This window comes from Panthera uncia (genome assembly GCF_023721935.1).
Source record: "Panthera uncia isolate 11264 chromosome D3 unlocalized genomic scaffold, Puncia_PCG_1.0 HiC_scaffold_9, whole genome shotgun sequence".
NCBI classification, from domain to species: Eukaryota; Metazoa; Chordata; class Mammalia; order Carnivora; family Felidae; genus Panthera; species Panthera uncia.
Window position 1 is genome coordinate 193,883 of NW_026057587.1, and position 11,383 is coordinate 205,265.

Sequence of the window (11,383 nt, forward strand, 5' to 3'; positions counted from 1 at the left end):
GGGGAGGGAGGGGGAGGGAATGAAGGTGGAGAGAGGGAGACAGGAGGGGGAGGGAGGGGGAGGGACAGGGGAGAGAGGGAGAGGGAGGGGGAAGGAAAGGAGGGGGCTGGAAGGGAGAGATGGAGGGGGAGGGAGGGGAGGGGGAGGGAATGGAAAGAATGGAGGGGAGTGGGGAGGGAGAGAAGAGGAGGAGAAGGAGAGTTTCAGACTCTCGGGTTTTTCGGCCACCCCGCCCGCACTGGGCGATAAGACAGAAATGAGTCCCAAGGACAGGGTTCTGGTTTATAAAGTGCCTTCTCTACATTATTTCAGATCCACAAAACAGGATGGGGGGTTTCTCAGCGGTGCAGGTGTCACCAGCCCCGTTCTACAGACAAGGAAACCGAGGCTCAGAGAGGAGGACCTTGCCCAAGGTTCCAGCCCCTGGGGCCTCGGGGTTCCCTGGGCACAGACACCGGCCACACCCCAGCACGGCCCAGCAGGGACCCCGAGGGCGGCCCTGGGACATGAGCCTCTCCCTCGTGCCACCTTGAGGATCCATGCGTCCCTGGGAAGGAGGCCGGGAGGGGAGATGTTCCCGGAGTGGGGAGTGAGGTGGGGGCGGGGGGGGCAGATATGAGGTTGATTTGACCTAATATGCGCCCGAAAGAAGGCGCGAGGCAGAAGGCACAGCTGGAGGCCAGGACACGGGGGCTGCTAGAGCTTCTGCTTCAGAGGGAGAAAGGTTGTGGGGCTCCCTTGACCCCCCTCTGAGCCAGAATCGAGAAATCCCGGAGGAGGCAGAGACCTCGGGGCCCCTGGGCCGTCTGAATGCTTCTTTCCGAGGGTCCCAGCCCTGCCTCGAGCATCCCCACTCGCCCCAGCGGCCAGAACCGCCCCTGCATTCAGTAGGTACCCAATAAATGCCTGCTCGTGTGTGCTGGCTGGTATCTGAGGGCCCCCCCTTCCATGCAACAGAGGACCCTGGGAAGCAGAGGCCATGCCAGGGCGGGTGGCATAATCTCCTTGTGCCTCAGTTTCCCTATTTGTACGACGGGAGCAAACATGATAGAGGGAGGTTGAGGACCGGGGAGGATTCAGGGCTTGTCCCCAAAGTGCTTAGAACAGGATCCGCGTGCTGGGTTCAGTAAGTCAGAGCTGCTCTTCGGGACCCATCCCCGCAGAGCCCCTGGCAGACAGGTGGTCCCCACAAGCAGCCCTATGTGGCGGGTTCCGTTAGGCTGGTTGCATACGGTTATTTATTTTAGATCGTGAAACTGAGGCCCAGAGGGATCAAGTAAGGTGCCCAAGGCTGCCCAGCTAGACCGTGAGGGAGCTGGGTTCAGGCCCCACCTGCTCCTGGTGGGGCGGGGCCCGGCCGGCCACCTCGCCCTTCTCCCACAGGGGTCCCCTGGCGGTCCTGAGAACCCCTCACCCACTCAACCCCAGCAGGGCGAAGCCAGCTCGGAGACACCCGTCTCTTAATAATAACTAATACCGGCTGTCAGTCACTTAATTTTCACGCAGCCCATTCAATAGATGAAAGACTGAGGTCCACAGGGGCAAAATTACTCATCCAGGGTCACAGTTAGTGTTCAAACCCGGGATTTCTAGCCCGTAGAACTCCATTGCCTAGTGCAGTACAGCGGTGGAGACACGAACTCAGGAGTGAGATAAGCTGTGTGACCCTGGGCAAGTAACTCAGCCCCTCTGGTCTTCAGTTTCCTCTTCTGCAATATGGGATAATAGTGCCCGCTTCAGAGAGGCCTTGGGAGGATCAGCTCCGTTCATGCGCACAAAGCACTTAGAGCAGGAACGGGCAGAGTAAGGCCTGGGGGCTTACCTCAGTTTCCCCCAGCGACAGATTCTGAGCTGAGGACTTGTGGACAGCTGCTCCAGGGGAAGCCAGCAGGGGGAAGGAGGGTCACCGGAGGTACCGCCTCCAGTCCCCTAGCCCCAACCCCTGATTGTGGAGGGCTCTGGAGTGTGAGCTACGCCCCAGGATTCTTGCCTCGAGGCAGGGGGCCTGGACCCACACACTGTCAGCTGCCACCTAAGGGCTGTCCCAGAGTGATGACAACCCCCAGGCAGGTCAGGGGCCAAAGCACTTCTGGCAGGCGGTCCAGGAGCCGAGGCAGAAGCTTGAGGAAAGTGCCGGCAGTCAGGGGCCAGGCACCGTGAAGAGGAGGGTCGGAGCCCTGACACCCAGGATGTGTGGGCGGAACCCCACTGGGTGATCACTGCCCTATAGCTCTTGAGACTTTACCTGCTAGGACCACACAGCAAACCTGTCTGACCTGTGGTGTTGCCCTCGTTTCACAGATGGAACACCACTGGTTTGGGCAAAGTCACACAGATTTGGGGCAGGGAACCAAATCTCTAGACTCCTGATTCAGTCACTGCCTGCAGGGCCTAAAGAAGAGGGTGTTAACTCGGGGAGGGAACTCAGGGGAGGTTGTGTCAGTCAGGATGTCTTTTGGGCAGCAAATAACAGAAAAACCTCAATTCCAACAGCCTTGATAATGATGAAGGTTTATATTTTCCATAAGAAGTCCTGCGGTGGAGGAACTTCTGAGCAGGCTGGTTTGGCAGCTCAGTGGTGGCATCCGGACCAGGGTCTTTCCCTATATGTCCCCTGCCACCCTCAGTACAGATCACTCCCCTCATGGCCCCAAAATGGCTGCAGCAGATCCAATCATCACATCCCACCAGGACAAACTGCAGCCCAAGATGAGCCAGCCATGTCTTCCTCGTGTTTCTCTCTTTTTCAAGAGCAAGCCAAGATTCCCCATAACCCCCCACTGGAGCCCCTTTCACATCTCACTGGTTACAGTTGGGTCACACGCGAGGGGCACAGGACAGCCATTGACTGGCTCAGACCAAGGGTCAGCAAATCTGGCCCCAAGTCCGCCTGTGTAAATAAAGATTTATTGGTACGCAGCCACACCAGTTTTTTTTAACGTTTATTTATTTTTGAGAGAAAGAGAGACAGAGCGTGAGCGGGGGAGGGGCGGAGAGGGCGGGAGACACGGAATCCGAAGCAGGTTCCGGGCTCCGAGCTGTCGGCACAGAGCCCGACGTGGGGCTCGAACCCATGAACCGTGAGATCGTGACCAGAAGTGAAATCAGAGGTTTAACTGACTGAGCCACCCAGGCGCCCCACACACCCATTTTTTTCACATATGACTGAGTTCGTGCTACAACGGCAGAGCTGAGCAGTTGCATCTGGTCCGCGAAGCCCGGAAGATTCACTGTCTGACTCCACGGAAAATCGGTTTGCTGACTCCTGGCTACATTAATTGGGATTCACCCCTGTGCTGGGCTGAGTCACTGTCCCTGAGGGATGAACACTGAACAAAACAATAGTCTGTGAGTGAGACAGAAGTGGATGGAGGCCGGGTCACCGCTAAGTCGGCCTCAAGTACTTTGCTACTCGACGCACGGTCCCTAGACCAGCGTCAGGGAGCCAGGCTCGAACCCCACCGCCGCGCTCCTGAACCAGAGCCCGCACTTGACAAGGTCCCCAGGGCTCTGTGACAAGCCCTCGCCCTGCAGACAGGGGAAGGTGTGGCCGAGCTCAAGCCCTGACGGTGACCTTGACCAGCTGTGTGGCTATGGCAGGTCATGGCCCCCCTCGAGGCCCTTGGTGCCCTCACCTGCTGGACGTCGTGTGTTCGCATCCTCGGGCTGAGTTAACAACCCCTCCCCCACCCCCACCCCCACCCCCACCCCGCCAAGCTGGGTGGCTTAGAGCCCAGTTCTGGAGGTCTGAAGTCTAAAGTCAAGGTGTGGGCAGGGCCGTGCTCCCTCCGAGGCTGCAGGGGAGGGTCCTTCCTTCCCTCTTCCAGCCTCGGGGGGCCCCAGGTGGCCCCTTCTTTTTTTTTGTTTTTTAAGTTTATTTATCTTGAGAGAGAGACAGAGAGGGTGAGTGGGGGAGGGACAGAGACAGAGGGAGACAGAGAACCCCAAGCAGGCTCTGCACCGTCAGCGCAGAGCCCGATGAGGGGCTCGAACTCCCAAACCGTGGGATCGTGACCTGAGCCGAGATCAAGAGTCGGACGCTTCACCGACCGCACCACCCAGGCGCCCCACCTCCCCTGCTTGTAAGGACACCAGTCCTACTGGATTAACGCCCACCCTAATGACCTCCTCTTAACTGGGTTACATCAAGCAAGTTTGCTTCCCCCCCCCCCTCAGCCGCCCCACCCCGATCCCAAACCATCAGGTTCCAGCTACACGGACCTCCTTGCTCCTTCCAGAACATGCCAAGCCCACCAAAGCCTCGGGGCCTTGCTGTGCCCTCTGCTGGAATGCTGTTCCCATAGAGGCTCCAGCTCACTCCCTTGTTTTATGAGGATCTCCGTGCAAACGTTGCCTCCTCGGAGAGGACGGCCTGACCCCACGGCTAGAAGTGGACGTACCCACCCCCGCCAGGCCCGACACTCAGTCACATTCGATCCCGTCAAACCTGTGACTGTCTTCATGGAATTGCCGGGACCGGGGCCTGGCTCATAGCAGGCGCTCAGTAAAAATTAACTACATGACTGAACAGGCCGCTTTCCTCCCCACCCCTCTGGGCTCTTCGGGAACGCTCGGGAATCCCCAGGCCCCTGCATTAGAGGCCTGGCAAGCCTCACCACGCCGTGGAATTTTCCAGATAAAACTACTCTTTTGTGCGTCAACAGAGCCTTTAATCTCAGCTCATCGCTTCTGTCCTAAAGCCACCAGGTAACGTGAGAGGGGCCCCTCGGGAGAAAGCGTGTCTCCCCACCCAACGCTGATAGATGTCCAGCGGCCGGCGGCCCGCCTCCACCAGGGCCCCGTGTCAGCCCCCCGCCCGCCCCCCAAGCTGCAGGACGGCCCCTCGGTGGGTAGGGACACGCCCTGCGTATTAGCCCTTTACAATAGCATCACTAATTTTCTTTATTATTAATTATTATTATTATTAATAAGTGTCAACCTTTCAAAGCCCCGCGACTCATCCCCGTCGTGGTGCCCCGTAATTCACAGAGCAGCCCGAGGAACACCACGGTTTGTCCGCACCTCCAGACAAAGGCCAACTAGGAGTGTCCCGGGAGCAGAGGAACAGAACCCAGGCCTCGGTCCACGGCGGGTATCGAATGCTTTTCTCAGCTGACACAAAGGGGGTGAGGAAGGGCCCTCTGCCTCCCAAGAGCGACTCACCCCGTGAAAACCGGATTGTTCCAAGCATCCAAATCTGCAGAACAGGCTCCAGGCCTTGGGCCTCGTCCGGCTTCCCCTGAGCCAAACATTCCAGCATCTTCCTCAGGTGCCTGTGAATACCGTACTGCCTTCTGCAAACAGCCTTTGTTTTTGAAAGCTCATAAAGAGGAACCCGGCAGGTCAGGAGACAGCCGGCCACCCATTTCCTTCCCCGGGACAGCAGCCGGCCAGCTCCCGAATGCCTCCCAGCACGTGCCTCCTGCCCGTGACCACACTCCAGGCTGCCTCCGAGCACGTAGCGGACCAGGACCCCCGGCGGGCGGCCGAAACGTCCTCCGTCGGAGGACCGCCGGCCTCCTGGCCACCGGGAGGGCCAGGCTGCAGCAGGGGGACTTTCTCGCCATCGGGAGCGGGTTGACTTCCCACGGGGGAGAGATGCTTCCCGAGCAGTTCTGTTAGCACCAGGTTCCGGAACGCCTTGTCCATTCTTTTCAGGAAGATTCTGCGCAGCCCCGTGCCCTCCATAGAGGAGGAGGAAGTTGCCCGGTTTGTGGGTGGAGAAAGGGCTGAGCTGTGTGTTGACGTGAGGGAATCCGCAGGGCAAGCCTGAGATGCCACGCTGGGCCTCGCGGGCTCAGCCGGGTCGCCGCCGTCCCACTAGGTCGGGATCGTCCGTAACGCGTCCCATAAGAGCCGGGGCAGTTGGCCTGTGTCCGTTTTCAGCCACGAGGGGCACTGGGAGGCGAGACAGTGGGGAAAGCTGCCGCTAACAGCCAGAGACAGCTCCGTGTGCGCCGGGCCCGGTCGGGGGACATCGCGTGCGTGAACATCGCACTCAGATCACGACCCACCGAGGGACGGGCTGCAGTGACTGCCACCTCCACCGATAAGGAACCCGAGGCACAGAGCAGTTGAGTCACTACCACAAGCAGCTGGAAAATGGCCGAGCGGGGGTCTGAACTCGGGCGGGTGCTCTTGACTCTCTTGAGTATTGTGGGATCGTCCCGAAGCCAAAAATATTGGCCACGAGTGGGCTCTCTGTGACAGACACTGTGACTGACTCATCACCTGTTCCCAGCCTTTTCTGCTTTCCCGGGCTCGCCTGGCAGTTCTGGCCAATGAAACGCAGGCAGAAGGCAACCGGGAGGTTGTGGCAAATGTTCTGCTTCTCTTGATTAAAAAAAAAGAAAAAAAATCAAAGGTAGGTAATGTCCCCTGCGCCCTTTTTTCCTCCCTTGAGTGTGGATGTGATGCCTGGAGTCATGGCAGCCGCCTTGTGATCTGAGGGAAAGGCTGTGAGAAGCACAGGCGGTGACCTGGGAAGACCTGAGCTTTGGAACCAACTCTCCCGCCTCCCAGACGTTTTTTTATATGGGAGAATTCGACTCTGTTTGCAACGTTGGGTTAGGCTTTCTCTTATCCGCAACCCAAACTCACACCTCATGTTCTCCTTTTCTCTCTTCCTACCTCTTTCCTTTTCCCACGGGAAAGTAACTGGTCCTTCAAAGTCTGTACCTTGTCAAAAGTGAGGGACAGGGAGAGGCCTGCCTTCCAAGGATTTGCTGGAATCTCATCTTCCTGCTGTCTTCCCAGCTATCATTTTCTAAGCATCCGCTCTCTGCCAGGCGGATGCTGGGTACAGCATGTATACCGTGGGCTCCGTATCCATCCTTCCTGCAGTGCTCTTAACGGCCTGGAAGGGCGGCCACATCTCCCTGCGTCTTACTGAGAAGGACACCGAGGTGCTGGGGCCTTAAGAATTTGCCTGGGGCAGGGGGAGGGGTCGGCGCCTGGGGGGCTCAGTCGGTGGAGCCTCCGACTTCGGCTCAGGCCATGATCTCGCGGTTCGTGGGTTCGAGCCCCGCGTCGGGCTCTGGGCCGACAGCTCAGAGCCTGGAGCCTGCTTCGGATCCTGTGTCTCCCTCTCTGTCCCTCGCCCGCTCACGCTCTGTCTATGTCTCTCAAAGATAAATAAACATTAAAAAAAAAAAAAAAAGAATTTGCCGGGTGGGGGAGGAGCCAGATTCACCCAGGCCAGCCTGACCCCAAGCCCGGGGTCTTACTGTTTTCAGTCGCAGTCACTCGAGCCCACGGCACAGCCCTCAAAAATGTCTCCCACTCCTCAGACTGCAGGCCTGTGTTCCCTCGTGTCCCCTCAGGGCCGGGGCCTCCTCATCCTTATCTGTGAAGTGGGGACGATGCTACAGCCCGCTCACAGGGCCGCCGCGCCCGTTCTGGAAGCCTGTCTGTTCCGCACAGAGCCTGGCCTGCGGGGAGTTCTCTGCAAGTGACCACGTCATTGTTATTTCTATTGTTATTGCTGAGGAGCCAGAGTCCCGTCCCCGCGAGCGATTGATTCCCCGGGGGCACCCATGAGTGGAAAGGAGAAGCCAAGGGAAACCGGGGTCTGATTTCTTTTGAGCCTGGCCTGCTTTCGCGCTCCCGGGCGCGGGCACAGGTGCACCCTCGGGTGGCGGAAAGCCTGCCGTGCGGGGCTGCCCGAGGAAGGACGCTCCTGCCCCACGCCTTGTCTGGAAAGCAGCGCACATTCGAGAAGGGCTGGCCCTTGCCGGGGACTCGGGGGCTCAGGAGCCAGCGATCAGCATCGTGGTCGAGGTTGGCCAGCCCACGAGACTCGGGGCTCACCCTCTGCATCAAAGCCAGGGTGGCTGCCAGAGAGAGCGAGAACGCGTCGCTCATGAGCCCAAGGCCACAGCAAAGGGAGTGGCCCTCCAACAGTGGAGGAGAGGGGCTCTAACTCACTAATTCACTTGTGAGAACACAGCGAATGCCAAGCACTGGGATACGCGAGTTTCACGGAATCATCACGGCCCCTTTGAGGGAGCTGCCATCACCATCTCTATCTTGCAGATGGGGAAACTGAGGCACGGGGAGGTTCAGCGGCTTGTCCAAGGTCACGCAGCCAATAACCAGAGGAGCAGGATCTGAACCCAAGTGGCCAGACCCCTTCTGAGCAATACAGGGGTAGCAACACGCACCCTATCCGTGCCCTCTTCGAGTTTTCGTTCTAATGGGGCTGGCAGAGGAGAGACCGGCTGTAAACAAACCAACAAGTGCATGTGATGAGTCACCGGGGGCAGCGATGGTGATTAAATCACGCCGCCTGGGGGCGCCTGGGTGGCTCAGTCGGTTAAGTGTCTGACTTCGGCTCAGGTCACGATCTCGTGGTCCGTGAGTTCAAGCCCCGCGTCGGGCTCTGGGCTGATGGCTCAGAGCCTGGAGCCTGCTTCCGATTCTGTGTCTCCCTCTCTCTCTGCCCCTCCCCCGTTCATGCTCTGTCTCTCTCTGTCTCAAAAATAAATAAAAACGTTAAAAAAAAATAAAAAAAAAATCACGCCGCCTGTCCGGGGACTCTCTGGGGTGGGGGGTGGGGGGTGGGGGGGCTTGGAAAGCTTCTGAGATGAGGTAGAGACTGAGGGGAAGGATGGATGGGACTTTAACTGGCATCGGGGGCAGGAACGACACGCCAAGTGGTGGCACCAGCTCGTGCAAAGACTAGGATGAGGGCGAGTAGATATGAGAAAACCGTGGAGCCAGAGCTCCCCCGGGGGTGAAAACCCAGGCATACAGTTAGTGCTCAATAAATGGTCGTTGTTGACCTCAAAGGATGCACGGGGGTTAAACCGTGGGAGGCTTTGAAGGTCAGGAGGAAGGGCTTGTGTATACACCCTCTTTCCTGGTTTTCCTTGGGGATCCGGGCCGGAGAGCCAGCCCCAGGGCGTGTGTTCTGATTGGTTCAAGAGGACCAGGCCCCTAACCTGGGATTGGTGGCCGGTGGCGACCAGGGGCCACAACGTGTTCGACTCCTGGCAGGTTTCCCGGCAAGATCTGCGCACTCTCAAACAGACACTCTCCACCCACCATGGCCCGTGTGGCAGTTGCCTGTTGCCGTGTAACGAGACGCCCCCAAACTTTGCAGCTTTATTTTTATTTATTTTTTTTTAATTTTTTTTTCAACGTTTTTTATTTATTTTTGGGACAGAGAGAGACAGAGCATGAACGGGGGAGGGGCAGAGAGAGAGGGAGACACAGAATCGGAAACAGGCTCCAGGCTCCGAGCCGTCAGCCCAGAGCCTGACGCGGGGCTCGAACTCACGGACCGCGAGATCGTGACCTGGCTGAAGTCGGACGCTTAACCGACTGCGCCACCCAGGCGCCCCCAAACTTTGCAGCTTTAAATGAAAATTAAGTATTATCTCAGTTTCTGTGGGTCGGGGACCCGGGAGGGACCCAGTGGGTGGTTCTGGCTCCGGGTCTTCCCAGAAGTTGCTCTCAGGACGTCAGCTGCGGTCGCGGTCCCTCTGAAGGGTTTCTGTCCCATCTCTCTCCCTCCAGGTGAAGGTGAAGGGTGTCAGAGGAGGGCTCGCCCAGTCCCAGCCTGCGGGCACCCAGCCCTCGGCTCTTTCCGGACACTCAGAAACACACAGTGCACACATCACCTCCTCCAAGAAGCCTTCCCATCTCATCTTATTTCCAAGTGGCCCCTTCCCCCCGCCCCGTGCCACGGATTTTCTGTCCCACCTCCCCCGCCTTACTCCAGAGACGCTGCTCTTTACTGTTTGCCTTTCTCTTGGTCCTTCCTTATTTACCTTTTTCTCTCTCTGCCCGGCGACTCACGCACACACTCCATGAAGGGTCAGAGTTTGCCTGGTACGTAATAGGCGCTCAGCTAATTGTATGTATATGTTGAGTGAATGAATGAGCGGATATTTCACAGGCCCGGAAGCAGTCTGGAACATCAGGGGATTCTGAGAATCGAGAAAGAGGCTGATAATTTCCCCCCACACACACACACCTGTCATGCACACACACACACACACACACACACACACACACACACCCTCTTCCTCCTGCCTGCACACAGACTGCCCTGCAAAGCCCCAGCCTTCCCTAACTTGCTTCCCACACCAGCTTCTCTGCCCCACTATCACTCACAGACCCGTGAGGCCGCCAGCCCAGCAAACATTACGTGGACTTTGGTCCCCGTTTGGAACTTTCCAGGCATATGACCTTGAGTGGGCCGCTCTCCCGTGCCGAGCCTCAGTTTCCTCATCTGTCCCGGGGAGTGAAGTGAGCCCAGCATACATAAGGAGCACGCCGTCCCCGTGAACGTGAGTGTGTGGTCACTTCAGGCAGGGAAGGGCGCGGGGCTGGCGTGGAACAGACCTCCCCTCCCCGCGGCCCACAGCGTCTCACCCTGTCTCAAGGCTGACCCGGCCGTTGTGGGTTGTTGCGCTCCCCTCACCGCTGCTCCCCAGAGAGCGAGAACACTTAAGGGCCGGTATTTTCCCCAGCTCAGCACAAAGCGCGATCACCGCGGGGCAGCCGGGAAGGGCCGTTACCTTGATTGAGTCCTTTTTTCTTCTGCACGTCGGCTGTTAGGCTGTTAGGCGCTCTCAGCTCACAGAGGAGCCACTGATCCTTTATTACCGGCGCGGGAGCGGGAGGGCCGGAGCCCCTCGGTTATCGGTTATCGGTTATCGCAAGAATGCGGCGCCACTGCATACACCCGAGACAGCAAATGTGAGACGCCTCCTCTCCCTACTCAAAGACCAGTAACAACGCCTCATTCCCAGGACTCACGTCCAGAGCCTCCCCCACCCCCAAGCCGCGGGTTCCCCTTCGCCACCCTCCCCCAGCCCGTCTCCTCTCAGGGCTCTCCTTTCTGTTTGGGCAGAAGAAACCCCCGACACAGTGGGTCGAAGGGACGGTAACTGCTTCTGCCTTCTCAGGGAGGGAGCGGAATCCATTCCAGCGGGGATATGAATTCCTATATTGCCTCCTCTTAATAACTGAAACGCTTCAGAGCCATCCCTATACGCCAGGCTTGCCTCTGAGTGTTTTCGCTCAGCACAAATTCAACTCAGTGAATCCTCGCAGCAAACCTAAGAAAAGGGCATCGTCTGTATTCCCATTTTCCAGGCCAGGCACTGAGGCACAGAGAGGGCTAAGTCACCTGCCCAAGGCCACACAGCTGCCGGAGAGAGGGGCTGGGCTGGGACTTGAACTTAGACCTTCTGGTGCTTTTAGCCTCTTCACAGAGGGGAAGGGAAAAGCGGACGTTGCCGAAGCCCAGAGCCGGTTCTTCTATGAGGCCAGGGTGCGGGGAAAGAGTGGACAGCCATTTTCTCAGTAAGACACAATGACAAGGGCTCAGAAAGGTGATGGGAGCCCAAACTTGGGGGGGGGGGGGGGGGGG

The 11,383-nt window shown here is 58.2% G+C and overlaps 1 protein-coding gene across 2 annotated transcripts in view; it reads left to right on the forward strand.

The window, feature by feature from the left end:
• Positions 1–2,948, forward strand: part of LOC125915034 (translation initiation factor IF-2-like) — a 5,761-nt gene extending 2,813 nt beyond the window's left edge. Inside the window, exon 3 of one of the 2 annotated variants that reach the window (XM_049620671.1) lies at positions 2,529–2,948. In XM_049620671.1, coding sequence (XP_049476628.1) covers positions 2,529–2,554 — 26 coding nt within the window. In that variant the 3' untranslated portion in view covers positions 2,555–2,948. The remainder of the gene's footprint in view (positions 1–2,528) is intronic. The other variant, XM_049620672.1, reaches the window with a different exon arrangement.
• Positions 2,949–11,383: the final 8,435 nt, after the last annotated feature.